The 16,477-nt window shown below is 36.7% G+C and overlaps 1 protein-coding gene across 1 annotated transcript in view; it reads right to left on the minus strand.

The window, feature by feature from the left end:
• The window catches only part of ARFGEF3 (ARFGEF family member 3), a 204,201-nt gene that overhangs the window by 96,360 nt on the left and 91,364 nt on the right, over positions 1 to 16,477 (minus strand). Inside the window, exons 6-7 of the mRNA XM_020973740.2 lie at positions 5,569 to 5,691; positions 599 to 641 (exon numbers count right to left, since the gene is read on the minus strand). Of these exons, the coding sequence (XP_020829399.1) occupies positions 599 to 641; positions 5,569 to 5,691 (166 nt within the window). The remainder of the gene's footprint in view (positions 1 to 598; positions 642 to 5,568; positions 5,692 to 16,477) is intronic.

The following is a 16,477-nucleotide window of genomic DNA, read 5'->3' on the forward strand; positions in this document are numbered from 1 at the left end:
CTATAATAATACAGAAGAGAAATATATATTTAAATATTTTAAGTTTTTACAACTTAATATTTTTAAACCTCTAGTCTAATAGAACTGTTCAGGTCAAGGTCATATATGATTTTGACATGTCTCAATTTAGCAATTAATAAGCATGATAACCTGATGAAGAAAGTAAATTAGAAATGGCATAAAGAGAAAAAAGTGAATGATTATATATATCTGCATATAATTTAAATAACAGTAGCACTAAGTAGAATAAAGGACCTAAGCAAGGGATCAATTGATATAGCAAAATAATTATAATAATAATAACATTTATATAGTGCTTTAAGATTTTAAAAGCTCTTTACAAATACTGTAATATTTTACTTTTAAAATAGCTCTGGAAAGTAGGTACTATTATTATCTTATTCTACAACTGAGGCAGAGAACTTAAGTGATTTACTTACCCAGGGTCAGAAAGTAAGTGTGGGAATCAGGATTTGAACTTAGGTGTGCCCTGATTTCGGGTCCAATGCTCTATCCACTGGCCTACCTAGCTGCCCCAAATAAAATAAAATATACCATATAAACTCACAAGAACAATCACACAAAAAAAATTAAATACCTTGTTTCCTCAAATCTGGAGGGATATCTGGGTTTTCAATAATCTAGTGAAGGAAGAGGAATATCACAATTAGGACATACAGTTAAAAAAGTCATGGCTCTAAAAAACCAAGAATGAGGGTAGCACCCAAGACATAATTTAAGATCTTTCATTGGAAAAAAAAAGATCTTTCATTGGCTAGCCTGCACATTTTTCCAACTTTGACTGGCCACGTCTTTTCTGTTTTCAAGGGAACTCATAAAAAAACCAACCAAACAAGGGACTGCAGTACCAGTATATTTTCATAGAGTACTCACTTATGAGACCACTAATCTAATGACATTTCATGGTTGGTTTATGGTTATATTGTGGTACCCATCAAGCCAAGAACACTGATTTAACTTATAGGTGGGCCACTTAGCTTTGTGTGAAAGCCAATTCTATTTCAAGGCTATTGACACCAGTCTTTCGCCTAGCATACCCTTGTTCAGAAATGGGACCAACAAGAGTATTATCATAAATTTATATACACCATGCAAAAGCCAAAGACCATTTCCTTTTGAAAGGTGATCAGTCATACTGTCTCATTTATCTCAAGGACAGAAGATTAAATTTTAATAGCTAAATAAATAAGCCAGCCATTGTCATCTGGTTTTGTATATTCAACATAGCATCATGATAATATATTTGGCTTTATGGTAACATAAAACAGGAAGAGAAAAAAGATAAATTTTAATACGACTCATTCCTGTTCAAGGAGATTTCAACAGCCATGGATGGGTGGGGAGGTATGTGTGTGTGTGATTAGGGCCCTTACCTAATAAACAACAGTGAGTGTTTCCTCATGTAAACATGAGTACAGTTTCATACAAAGCAAATTGGTAGAGATATCTTAGGTAAAGTTCATCCTAGAATTAAAATGTGACAAACATCACATACATCTCCTCTTTTATGAGAAGCACATTAATTAGGTCTTCTGGATATTCTAGGAGCTTCACTAATAAAAGTCACATAAAACTTTTTGTGGCATCCTTTTTTCATAGGTATTGAAAGCTTAGATGTTTCATATTAATTCCTGAGAAACATGCATAGCTTCTATATATGCATATGTATACACATACATATATACATATATATATACACACACGTATACATATATATATACATCGTACATACATACATACATACATACATACGTACATATATATATATATAAGAAAATCTGTATGAAATAACTTTGTGGGATGGAGGAAGCAGACCCATGAGTTAGTTTATTAGTATGAAAAATTCCTGGTGAGGAAACTCCCTTCATGGATATGACTTACAGTCTTAATTGCCTGGGACACCAAGATGTTAAAATAACTTGCCCAACTCATACAGCTAGTATGTTTCAGATGCAGGACCTGACTCAGGTCCTCTTGTCTGAAAGGGCAGCCCTCCATCCACCATACCCCACTGCCTCCATAGATAAGGGAATATCCTTTATATTTTCATGTGTAATTTGTACTTCTTAAATAAGCAGTTCATAAGAATGACATTGCTCAGTTCAGTTGTCAAATGACATTGGGTTGAATTCATCATTAAATTTGAAGTAACAGAAAAATCAGCTCTAGAAATAAAAAAAAAGAATTAGTTGACTGACTATATTCAGGCAAACTGTTTTTGTCATTGTGGGTATTTTTTTCCCTCCATTTGAAATCACATCTTTCTTGAAATCATATGCTCAATATTAAGTATGATTCCTTCACACAGATGTATAATATTTAGTTATGTCTTCTTTTCCCTCAAGAAGTGGCATATTATAGGTAGGAAGACATAGAAATCTACATTAGAATGAACTTTTCCATTCAAAAAAACTTTTCCCAATCCCACTTCCACAAATAGTATTTTCATAATAATAATAGCTGCTACTGATGCTAGTAGTACTACAACTACTATTACACTACCATTACTATTACTACTACTACTACTACTATACTACTATACTACTACTGATACTGATATTTACATAGTACACTATGTACATTTACAAAGCACTTTTCTTCCTACGACTCTATAAGGTATATACTGTAAGTAATATCCTCACGTCACAGGTGGGAAACCAAGCTCAGAGACATTAAGTGATTTGCCTAAGGTCACACAGTAAGAAAGAGTCTAGGTTCTCTCTAAGTTTAGTGGTCTTTCTTATTTACATGCTGCAAATTAGAATGTGAGCTCCTCAAAGAGCAGGACCTCTTTTTGCCTTACTTTGTATACTCAGCTCTTAGCACAGGACCTGGTACATAGCGAGCACTTCATAAATGCTAGTTGACTTGTTGACTTTCTACTATACAATGTTGCCTCCCTAATATCACCAGTTATGTAAATGCTTATTCCTTTCTCTTTCCTATTTTTAAAAAGTCATTTTTGGCCACTAAAAATGTGGCTTTCTTAGTTGATTTTTCAAATGCATCATATTATAGCAGTTGGCAAATAATACTTCTGGGATAAGGGGCATATCTTTCAGAAGCCTTAAAACTAGGGAATGAAAAGACATACTGTGAAAGACCAGAATTCCATCTTATCTAGAATCCTGCCTCTGGCCATAGCCTATTCCAGGATTTTCACTGAAAAGTTGGACCAGGAACCTGGTCAAACACATAATAACATATATTTGAGGGAATTTTTTTGTTATCCCAACTAATTGATCATTCATACTCTGAAGGACAAAACCCAATAATCTCTGTAATATTATCCAAGCTAGTATAATGGTAGCTATTCTTTTACCATTGATCTTATGGCTTAATCTTGAAAAGGTACCTAAGACTAAAAAAGGTTAACTCATTTTTGTTGTTGTTGTTGTCAGTCATTTTCAGTCATGTCTCACTCTTCGACCCCAATTGGGGTTTTCTTAGCAAAGATTTTGAAGTGGTTTGTCATTTCCTTCTCCAACTCATTTTACAGGGAACTGAGGCACAGTCAAGTGACTTGCCCAGGGTCACACAGCACGTAAGTGTTGGAGGTCAGATGTGAACTCAGAAAGATGAGTCTTCCTGACTCCAGGCCCAGTACTCTATTCACTGCACCACCTAGCTGCCCTGTTGAAAATAGAGCCCGCCTTAAAATCAAGAAGACCCACATTCAAGTCTTCTTTTCAAAATATCCTGGCTATGTGACTTAACCTTCTCAGTTAAGTTGCCTTTTCAGGGAACTGTCAAAGATGTGATCTTATGTATTAATTTAAGGAATCTGTCTCATCTCTCATCTAAGGACAGCAACATTCTCTTCGTAAATATGCCTTCTCCTTTAGCCCCTTACTCCACCGCAGCATTGTCTGCAGCACCCTGGAGTTCTATATACATGAATAGGAATTCCATGAGAAAACGTTGATGCTAATAATTGTGTCCCCTCTAAATTATTAAAATGTCTATGTCAAAAACACGTGTAGCCATTGAGAGGGCATGAGAACAGTTTAAATTTTCTCTATTTTGCTGCAAAGATATTCCCTAACTCTGCACCTCCTGGATCAGCACTTAGGATTCTATCAATACATCCCAAGGCACAAAGATTTTTATGGTCCCCATAGTTTGAGAAATAACTTTCTTGTTGGCCTCATCTTTTTTACTAACTTATCTCTCCTCAGGTCTACTAAAACCACTACAGAAAGAAAGACAATTTGGAAGGGGTAGGTTGGGATCTCCAATATCTTAAATTTGATTTATGACACTGTGATGTTAAGAGAATTAGGTGTTGGTTATTATATAGAATGAAAAGGAAAGAACTCTATTGCTATGTCAGACCCTAGGTTTTCAACACTAGTCATATGAAGCAGTCTTGTAAGTCTTAATGTTGAAGTGAGTCAGGTCAGGCACTATGTTAAACACTGGGGAATACAAAGAAAGGCTCACACCAGTAGAAACAGTACTGTGGTGGGAATCAGATTAGAATTCTAGTTTTGACTCTAGTTGTGTTACACAGCTTCTCTGAGCCTCAGTTTCCTTATCTGTAAAATGTGGGAATTGGGATTATTTAAGCCCTAAGGTCTCTTCTGGTTTTAATTTCTCAACTTCTGGAAATTTGGTGGGAAAATCCCTGAAACCCCTCGTGGTCATTATGGAAATATGTGTCTCAAACGATAACTGGAATTTCTTTTTCATATGAAAAGTTATTTCAGATTCCTCCAATTCAGCTCCCTTATGAAGGAACTTAGATTATGCATTGATAATATTCAGGTGTAAGACATAATTTTGGAAGAGTACTCATTACTCATATTTATTCCCAGAAGGTGAGAGATGTGAAGAAGACAAATACATTTGGACTTTTCCCAGAAATTCTTGTTTTAGAGAAGATTTTCAAGCTTAGATCAAAAGTCAGTAAAGGGCTGGAATGACAATAGCACAACAATCATACTTGGCTATTTCTTTCACCATATCAGCAGAGAAAGCATTTCTCCTTCATTTAGTAATGAAGGAGAAATACTGACACATATGTCCAATTCAGAAATCTAGATGTATATGCAAAACTTCTGACTTACTTTTATTTAATAAAACCTTAATCAAAACCTATATCAAACCTTATTTTTTTTAGAGAATTTGTTTTTTAGCAGTATTTAATATACCAATAGTGACCTGTCATGGAAAAGATTGGGTGAGAGAAGGAACCCAACATGAGAACCAATTTTTTAAAATAACATATAAGTTTTTAAAATTATTGAAATAAAAATTAAACATAATGTTTTTTAAAAGATCATTTGGATGAGAAAATAGTAGAAAGCAAAATATCTTATCAAAGTATCTTTAAAAATTGATCAAACTTTCCAAATAATAACAACAACAAAATTTGTGACCTCCCATCTGACTTCACTATATAAGCCCTTAAATTCTGGTTCTTGTTGTCAAAGTTGAAGGCTTGGGAGTGTTGCAGGGAGCCATGAAAGATGGTAGACAGCATGGAGTCATACATGAAGGACATCACCCAAAACCTAATCAGTGTGCACATACTGCAAGGCTCACCGTGTTCTCTTGCCTTTGCCGTAATTGTAAAGTCAAATCACTCAGCATTTGACTGAGAGTTGCCCGCACAGCAGTATTAATACTACGTTGGTGACAGCTAGATACGTATGTCTCAATGCACACCTGGTAGGGAAATAAGATAGCAACACACATATACTATGTAAATAGAAGCATATTCATTAATAACATTTATAAAGAACAACTGAAGAGGATTTCAAGTTCCCTTGGGTATAGAAAGTCAGTCTGATTTAGATTAGCTATTTTAGATTTCCAACAATGTTAATGGCACCAAGAAAATGCCTTCTCATTTTTTTTAAGAGGAGGCAGAATTTACAAGTTTAACAGTCTTACTTTGCTATGTTTTTAGTTGGTGATTGTTTTTCAAAACTGGTTCCATGTGACAATCACATGAAAAACATTAATTAGGAATAAAATATAATTATTAATAGTTAGGATTCATATAATGCTTTAAGGCTTGTTAAGTGCCTCACAAATATTATCTCAATTCATCCTTTCAACAACCTAGGAGATAGGTGTTATTACTATCCCTACTTCACATATAAGTAAATTGGGCAGACAAAGATTAATAAGAATGATTATTATTATAATAACTAGCTTTTATATAGTGCTTACTATGTGCCAGGTACTGTGCTAAGTGCTTTACAAAAATTATCTCATTTGATCCTCACAACAATACTGTGTGATTAGGTGTGATTATTATCCCCATTTTACAGTTGAGGAGACTGAAGCAAGCCGTGGTTAAATGACTTGCTCAGAGTCATATAGCTACTTAGTGGTTGAGGCTAGATTTGACCTCAATTCTTCCTGATTCCAGGTCCAACCTGCCTTTCACTGTACTACTTGACTGCCTTAATTCAGGAAGTCTGCATATTGCCAAGTAACTTCATTCAGAATAAAATTCATTGCATTAGAAGCCAGTCTGAAAGCAGCTATGCTCAGGGTCAAATAGAAACTTTTTTAAATCATCCCCAGCATGACTACGGTTTGAAAAATGTATGTCCTTTTGAATTATGATGACTCGATTTATATATTTTCAAATTTTGTTTCTTTTGTGAGAAAATACACCTGCCTGCTGCAATCATTTTTTTCAACACTGCATGGAGCTACAGCAGACATGTAAAACTTCCATAGAAATGGAGGACACTAAACCCTACTTAAGAATTCATGGGGGCTTGTTATCAACTTTGAAAACCACATATTAACATTATTTACGTTTTATTTCATTTTAATTTATTTTGTTAAATACTTCCCAGTATTAAATTAAAACTTAAATTAAATTTAAATATTTAGTTAAATATTTCCCATTATTTTCACCTATATTGGGCCACACTAGGATTGTTGTAGACTACATGTGGCCTGCATGTGCAAATGTGTTTGGTATCTCTAATCTATAAAATAACTGCATACATAAATGTACATATATATATATATACACACACACATATATATATAAACACCCTTTCCTCCCTCATAAGACCTTGTATTATTTCAATTGTACATAACAATCAATGTTACTGTTACAGCACATATCTAAAACTATGGCAAGAAAGGAATAATGCATGGCACCAATGATCCCTATTCTGGGGACACTCCCTTCAATAGTGTTAACTAAGGTAATATAATGTTTTCATTTTTTAAAGTGGCAGGTTTCGATCCCACGATCATTAACTGGACTGAATAGGAGAACAAATGCTTGTCTACTTGGCAGAAAAGGTTTCAACCAGGCCACAAAACAGTAGCGCTTGGCTAGTAATTGAATAAAAACTGCCTTCTTGATTTCTGGTTTTCTCCTTCTATATGCTCTCAATTAGTCCAAATGAGCACTTACAAACTAAAGCCAGCCATTCTGAGTTGACTCATAATGGTAGTTTAACATAGAGATAATGAATAGTGGAAGGACTGAGAAGCAAATTTTTACAAAATGACTTTGTTATAAGTTAATTTAAAAGTCGCCTTCTTACGTTGGCATCACTACGTCATGGTGAAATTACACATACCTTAAAAAACAAAATGAAATTGCATTTTGATCATAAAAAGGTTTTGCTTTTGCAAAGGATGTAATGGCTTAGAAACCATTTAAGTACGTTCAATATTCCAGTTGAACACAAGCAGATTTTTATAACATTGTGTACACTATGATAATACCATCTATGTTTCATAATGCAACATTTTTCATAAGGTTCCAGGAACACTTTCCACATTGGTGTTTGCTTCATCAAGGACAATCTCTGAAAGTAAATATTTTTCTCTAATTTTTATTGGGAGTAGGATGAGGTTGATATATTTTCATTAATACAGTGTTTTCCCAATGAGTAAACTCCCTTCATAACGCAAATCAGAAACTTGTCTGTAACTAATAATATCATGGAACACTGGACCCAGAGAGGATGCGTGACTTGCCCATAGGAACACTGCTATTATATTTCCAAGGCAGAATTTGAACTGAAGTCTTCTAGACCCCAAGGATGATTCTTGGTCTTCTATCCCAGCTTTCTATGCACAAGTAGTTTTGCAATTTTAAAAGCCTCATAACCATGGCAACTATCTCCTGAGAGGCAGGATACTGTGGTAGAGAGAAGGTCTACCTCCTACCTCAGAGTGAAGAGAAACAAAACTTCATATCCAGCCTCTTACACATACGTGCTTTATCAACCTGACAAATGATTCAACCTCTCAGTCTCATTCCCCTTCCCCCACTCCCACCCCAGGAAATTCCCTAAGAAAAGAAGTTGCAGAGCAATGGCAAATCTGCATTGGTGTAATGACTTCTCTCACCTGGAGATCCCTCTCTCTATGAAATCACAGCTATGGGCTCAAAAGGATGATGAACACTTAATTTTATTTACAAATGAGATTTTTTTTAAAGGTATAGAACAAACACTTCAAATGAAACTGATAAACATGATTCTAAGTCCACATATCTTAATTATATCTATCAACTATAGACATATGAAAGTCAACCTATGTACAATTTGTAGTCATCTGGAATGGCCAATCCTGAAGAAAATGAACAACAGCAAGTAGCTAAAGTCTAAGTCAATATTTTTGGGTTTCAATTTCTTTATTATGTTTAGTTTGCAATGGAAAATAAAATGACATTAGAGACAACCTCTTTTTACTGTTGGTATTTAAGAATTTATTTAATCCATGAAGTTTTTTAGATGACATATACATTTGTAGGGGAGAAAAGTTCACTTTTAAAGTAAGAACTGGGTGAATAAATGCTGCATGCAGCAAAATGTAGATAAAATAGATATGTTTGTATATGTATCTGTTGTTGTTCAGTTATTTAGTCTCTTCATGATCCCATTTTGGGGTTTTCTTGGCCAGAGATACTGGAGTGGTTTGCTATTTCCTTCTCCAGCTCATTTTACAGGTGAAGAAACTGAGGCAAATAGGGTTAAGTGACTTGCCCAAGGTCGCACAGCTAGTAAGTGTCTGAGGCCAGATTTGAACTCTGGAGGATGCATCTTCCTGACTTTAGACTGAGCATTCTATCCATTGTGCCCCATAGCTACCTGTATAAGCGTATATAATACATTAAATAACAGCTCTTCACTTACAGAAGCAGAAGTAACTCCATTTTATTCCATTCATTAGAATGTAAGATTCTTGAAGGCAGGGTCTGTTATATCTTTGTCATTAATCCCTAGTGTTTTGGTTGGTACTTGGCACATGATAGACACCTAATAAATGTTGTGGAATTGAATTGAATTCTTCTAACAGTGTTAAATTAACCTGAGCTTTCCTGGCCCTTTCTGAAGCAAAGATTCTAAGTCCTACTGTATAACTTAATAGTGAAGTTGAAGTGAAAAGTGTTCACTTCCAAAATTTATCGAACTTGGTTAGTAAATTTAGCCACCTGGATTTTTTAGACAGTACCAATTTCAAATGAAGAAAACATATTTAATAATTTTTTGCAAACACCCCAACTTAAGGATTGGAATTACGGTCATCATAATTATCATAAGAGTAATGAGTTTCAAAAAAAAAAGAGTAATGAGTTTCTATGATCAATTAGTTTCTGTAGGTTTGAGTTTTCTTTACCTCCAAGAACTGCTGAAAAGAAGCAGATAAAGTTAGAGAAATTACCAATACTTTGCAGGCTGAGTTTCTGGCAAAGGGCACATTGATTTCCTCTTTCAGCTGCTCCAAAACTGTGCCCCCCACCCCCAGCGCAATCATTCCACTCTCACAGCATAGAACTGATACATCAACTCATCAGTCTTGCCCATGAACCAGGGACTGAGCTCAATACCTTGGGCAAAGCCACCTGCACAGGAGCACAAGGACGATGGCACAGGGCAGTGAGGAGCTGAGTAATGGATAATTTGACCATTTCATGCATTCGTGGACATCCAACTTTATGACATGCTAAACACAACTATGAGCAAAAACACAGAGGGTTAGTGAAGCAAAATATACATCCCCCTCCCACTCCCACAGCAAAAAGAAAAAAAAAAGAAAACGAACAAGAGAACAGGGAACAATGAACAAACCTGAAGCAAGGAGACATTCACTTTATCTACTAGGTGGGCTGATGAATAACAACAGTACTATATAAAGCAAGGTGGGAGGGAGGAAAGGTGGTGTAGCAACAGATTCTCATCAGAGAATGCCTAAATAACCTGCCTTCCATAACCAGAAACAATGGGTTTCCTGCTGTTTTACTTTTAAATCTTCACATATATGCACAAATTTAAAGAAAAAACTGCATATGAATTTTGTTCCTAGAGCTGGGCAAAATGCACTCCAGAAACTACATATTGCCGTATGTGTAGCTATTTCTCTATTTGGAAAGTGTAGTGAGCAGCATTCCTTGGAAGAAACAATGTATGCTGTAATGGCACTGACGCCTGAAAAAGAGAAGCTGAGGCTGTTCCCATTAAGAAACGTTGTACTGTTGTTCAGTTGTGTTCTACTCTACGTGACCCATGAGGTATTCTTGGCAAATACACTGGAGTAGTTTTCCATTTCCTTTTCCTGTGTGTCCCTGTTTTACAGATAGGAATTGAAGCAAATAGGAATTAAATGACTTGCCCAGGGTCACACAGTGACCCTGTGTCTGAGACTGGCTTTTAACTCAGATCTTCTTGACTCCAGGCCTGGAGCTCTATCCATTGTCCCACCTAATAGGAATTTGTTTATCTTGAGGAAACCAAAAATTAAAAAAAAAATCAACAACAACAACAAAAAACCCTAAAGCATGGGAAAGTAGAGGGATCACCTCTGTAGAAAAAATTTGTAAGAGATTTTTTTTCTAGTAAAGGGGTTGAACTAGATCTAAGGTCCCTTCTAGATCTAATTCCTATGACCCTATGATCCATACAAGCAATTAAAAATTAAGGAAAAGAATTATTCTATGAAAAAGTGCTTTGTAAACTGTACAGCACTATACAAATGCAGGTAGTTGTTTGATCATGTTGATGATGGAGGTGATGATTCTTAGGCAGTCAAGCTCAAATCGTGATCTGAGTCATTCTGAGGCAATTCATCCACCAAGGTATTTCTTCTACTACCTCCGAAGTGCTGTTGCCAATATCTTTTTCTCTTCTTCCTGTCAGTATACTGACGGTTGTTACAGATGAAAGAAAAGTCTTGATTAGTCATGTATCTTAAAATCTTTCCCTCAGTGGGAGCCTGCCAATAACCCAATTCCAGTTTCTTTGGTGGTGTGGCATTAAGCTTAAAAAAAACCAAACAAACCAAAAACCACAATACTGAGCTGGTAGTCACGGATATTGGAAGCATAATGGTTACAGTGCTACTCTTGGAGTAAAGAAGATCCAAATTTGACTCCTACCTCAGACATTTATTAGCTGTGAGACCTTGAACAAGTCACCTAAACTTTTGGTGCCTCAGTTTCCTCATCTGTAAAATGAGAAAGTTGGATTCAATGGCCTTTGCAATTCTGTCCAGCTCTGACTTTCTGTGTTTAAATGCAGACCTCTTTAACCCTTAGATACCTATGTAAAAGTCAGCCCTTAGTCATTCTTGGTCCCTCAGAGCAGGAGGAACCAATATTTTCTTTTGGCAAATACTACACAAAACTGGTTTGAAGACACAACAAAGTAAAACCTCTATAGTAAGTGGAATTGTGGCCCTAGCTGAATGAGTAGTTATGACTTATTCTCTCAGTCTCCTTAAAATCAGCTGTCCTTGGGGCTCCAAGACTCAACAGCAAGTTTTGGGTGAACCGAGATCAAGGACCTGGTTGAGCCTTCTCTTCTTCATGCTTCTGCTTCATTAATGCCAATAAGATGAGGAGGTTACACATAATCAGCAAATCAGTTAAGATGCATATATTGAGCACCTATTGTATGCTAGCCATGGTTATATGAAAAAGCATAAGACTCAGTCTCTGCCCTATGGCCTATCAGGAAAGAAAAAAAAAAAGAAGTGTAACTTGATCCCAATTTCTGTCTGTTCTCTAAATCCAAATAAGTTCCTCCACTTATCATGTAACTAAGACAGTGAAATGAGATGGGAAAATGACTGCTTAGGTTCTAAGGAAAGAAGAAAACGAATGAAGACAATAGTACAGTGGGAAGAGAAGTCAGAAGAGCTGAGTATAAATCCTACATTTGTCCCTTACTGCCTATATTATCTTGGGCAAGTCACCTAACTTCTCTGTGCCTCAGTTCCCTGATTTATAAAGCGAGAGGGTTGGATTAGATGATCTCCAAGGTCCCCTTCAGCTCTAGAATCTATGAGCCTATGATTCTATGAGGTACCATGTTTAAAGGTCCCAGGGCCTTAATAGTCAAATGGGCAGATCCCAACTGTGACTGACATCACCAAGCAGTCAACCCAGAGATGCTAAAGTGCTTGACCAAGTCAGAAGAGCTAAATTTTGAGAAAGAAGATTAAGGATGAAGTGAAATCTCTTTTCTTGGTGATAAGTTTCACTAGCTACCTGGGCTCCACTTCTTTTGGGTACAAGTCCTGCTTCTTTTGCCCAGTTTTGGGTTGGAAGAAAACATGACCAGATGATTAACAATAAAATGTTCCCAAAGAACATGGTACAGCCAGCCTAGCAAATAACAATACAGAACAGACTTCCTGGTTGAATCACGTCTAGGGACTGAACATTTATCAGCTGCTTTGATGACTTACTTAAGGCACTTGTCAGAAACAATACTGCCAAATCAATATAAAGAGTCAAACAAAAAAAGGCATTGACTATTTAAAGAATTATATAGCCCAGTGAAGAGACATTTTAGCAACAAATGGAACCACTTTTGTTCTTTTATAAGGAACAACTTGGCCAAGGACCATATACTCCAGTTCCACTGGTGGTAGCATTATAATGTTGTGATGTCATCAACTGAGTTGTTATTGTTTGTCCTTCCTTGAAGAGGACAAATGACATCAGGAAGGTAATGTCTCGATTTGCAAGTGAATTGGATTTAAGTGAGGCAGGGCTGTGCAAAGTCACCAGCCTCACTCTCTCCTCCAGTGCCATCTGGATCCAGTGGCAAGATATAAATCAAGATGACTGGAGATGGCCCAGTATGCAGTGGGAGACCTTGGCCTTTTTAAGTTAGGGTCTTCCCCAGGTCTGTGTATCTGAGGCAACACCCATTCAGTGATTAAGGCTAGGTAAGAAATGAGGCAAAAAATGGCCTCTTTTACCTAGTAAAAAAAATCAATCTAAGAGGGGAAGACCCTCAGGGTTTCTGGCCAAAATAAAAACAATTGCTATTTACACTCACTCTGAGCCAGCAAAACCCAAATAATGACCAAGTGAGGCTGGGCTGGGACCTATTGTTGGCCAGTCAGTGACAGCCAGAGTGAGTTGGACTTAAGACATGGTTTTTTAAAATGATAGAATGAATAAGTAGGGAAGGGGAAAAAAATCCAGCCCATAAACCCCAAGATATCTTGTGAGATTTCAGCAACCAAAATTTATTTTCCTTTGGGCAGAGCACCCACAGGTAAAGGTATGATTCCCTATATGGACAGACATACTTGGGATCAAATCCCCCCTCACATGTGTATTACCTGTGTAGCTTCGATCAAATCATTTAATTTTTCAAAGCCTAAAGTTTTCTCATCTGCAAAATGGGGATAAAAACACTGGTACTATTTACTTTGCAGAGTGGTTGTGAGGAAAGTACATCACACTATATAAGGGTGAGTTATTATTAATAGTCTATGATGAAAAAAGTGAGAAGTGTCCTGGAAGTTCTACAGTCAGTAGAACAATGGTCAGTCCCTCAAAGTGACAGCAAAAAGGAACACATCATGGATGCATTAGAGGGGAAATTACTTCATTATGAGGTTGCTCTGACACTTCACTCATTAAAATATTGAGAGGCAATAATGTGGCAGAAAAAAGCACTAGTGATTAAAAAAAAAGCTAATATTTATGTAGTACCTTAAGATTTGTGATGTGCTTTTTAAAAATCTCTTTTGATCCTCACAACAACCCTGTCAGATAGATGCTATTATTATCTCCATTAAACAGATGAAGAAAGTGAGGCTAAGGGAGATTAAGTGACTTGCCCAGATTAGTATCTGATTACCTTCTCTTGGCTTCAGTTCTCTCATCTGTGAAGTGAATGTAGTTGATTAGTTGAACTTTAAGGTCTCTTCCAGCACCATGACTCAATGATTCCATGAAACATACTTGGATAGGGGTAGGATGAATCAGTCTTATACTGAATTCCACTGTCTAGTGAATATATTTGTGACAAGATTTCAGCCTAAGACCTTCCATGTTTGCAGATGCTACATTTTAACCAGTTTGCTTTTATTTATCTTCATGGAAGAAGTGAGGTACCTATCCACATAAATCTGGACAAAAAGGAAAATCTTTAAGATAGGGACTTCCACATTGGAAGTATAAAAACAGATTGAGAGGCAACCTCTTCCTTTTGCAAAATCTCCCAGGCAATCCAAATCTAGTGTACATGTAATAGACTACTGTCAATCTGAGATCTCATGGTTGCACAAAGGGAATATTTTACATAGTCATTTAGAGTACAAATCTGAATATTCCAGTCCTTTGCTGCCTAAAATTATTTAAATCAAGGCACATAATTACTAACCTTCAAAAGTGTGGAACATCTCTCCATGGTGCCACCGTTCTTATTCTGCTCCTAAGGTATGAATGATTTCTTGCTCACTATCTTTTCTTTATGGCATGACAGTAGTCCTATAAGCCAATTCAAGATATTACGAAGAGCAAGATTAATGCTTAATGAGTTCCTGATTCAGGCCTAACTGGTGACTGGCACACTGATTTTAAACTGGCATATGGTAGGATTGTTTGCTATCTGATCCCATACAGAGGCTTGGTAATCTAGGCCATACTTCAGGAAGTCAACCAGGTCTCATGTTTCCCCAGAAGTTAGTATTTCCCTTCTCCTTGTTTGTGTCCTACAACACTCAAAAATACAATTTTGTACATCTTCCACTTATTTGTGATGCTTTAATAGCCCAGATGTTGTAGAAAAAATACTGGCCCTGGAGTTCAGAGAATTGGGTTAAAATCCTGCATGTAGCACTTGCAAATCGATGGGCATTTCTAAATCATGCTGGCATTTAATTTCTGAATTTGTAAAACAGGAGTATAACAACACTGTTTTGAAGATAGTTATTTGTAAATCTTCAAGCCATATAGAAATGTGAGATAATCAGTATTATTGCTGTCTTTGTTTCTCAATCTCCTTATTGATTCATAATTTGGGGGTCACTAAAGTCAATTACAGATAAAGTGATTGCATCTGCCTCTTTCAAGTCAACAAATCAAGCACCTACTGTATACCAAATGCTGAGGTAGACAGGTGACATAGTGGGTAGAGTACGGAACTTCAAGTCACAAAGGCCTGAGTTTGAACCAGCCTCAGACACTAGCTATGTCACCAAAACAAGTCACCAAACTGCTTTAAGTCTCAGTTTTTTCATCTGTTTAATGGGGATAAATAATAGCACCTACCTTACAGGGTTGTTGTGAGGATCAAATAATATAGCACTGAAAAACCTTAAAGTGCTATATTTAGCTACTGCTGCTGCTGCTGCTGCTGCTGCTGCTGCTGCTGCTGCTGCTACTGCTATTACTGCTGCTACTATTACCACTACTACTACTGCTACTATTAACCTTGCTGTCACAGTGGTCATTTAAAGCTTTAGCAGTAGGGTGATGTGATAGGAAATCAACAACAGGAGGCCAGTCTTAGAGTCAGGAGAAGACTAGTAATCAAGGCCTGGCTCTGACACTAGATGCTTCTGATACTTGCTATGTGACTCTATGAAAGTCACTCAACATCTCAGTGTCCAAAGTAACTCACTAAGTTACAGAGGAGTTACCAACCTGAACTGATGAAGAGTTTCCATGCCAAGGTCTTCCCACATGAAAGAAATCATAGGTCTAGAACTAAGCAATAAGTTGAAGGAAAAAAGAGAAAACAACCTAGGATTTCGTAATTAAGGGGCTAACTGTACAGTCAAGTACACATTCCATTTTCTGATGAACTAGTTTCTGGGTATGTCCTATTCTTTTGTGTGTGTGTGTGTGTGTGTGTGTGTGTGTGTGTGTGTGTGTGTGTGTGTGTGAGGCAATTGCGATTAAGTGACTTGCCCAGAGTCACACAGGTAGTGAGTGTTATATGTCTGAGGCCACATTTGAACTCAGGTCCTCCTGACTCCAGGGCCGGTGCTCTATTCATTGTGCCACCTAACTGCCTCCTCTCTCTCTGTTCCTCTTAGATAAATAATGATTGTAAGTAAAATGCCAGTTCCAGGGAGATTTTGTCATTAAAAAGCATTTTTAGAAAATCCTTGGTAGCCCCTTGATAAGCTACAATGAAAAGAATTTGAGAGTTTAATCAACATAAGGGGTCTGCCACTGGAAACCCAAAGAAAGCAGCTAAATCATCTTGGA

Source organism: Phascolarctos cinereus, unplaced genomic scaffold (genome assembly GCF_003287225.1).
Source record: "Phascolarctos cinereus isolate Bilbo 61053 unplaced genomic scaffold, phaCin_HiC Scaffold_5;HRSCAF=322, whole genome shotgun sequence".
Classification (NCBI taxonomy): domain Eukaryota; kingdom Metazoa; phylum Chordata; class Mammalia; order Diprotodontia; family Phascolarctidae; genus Phascolarctos; species Phascolarctos cinereus.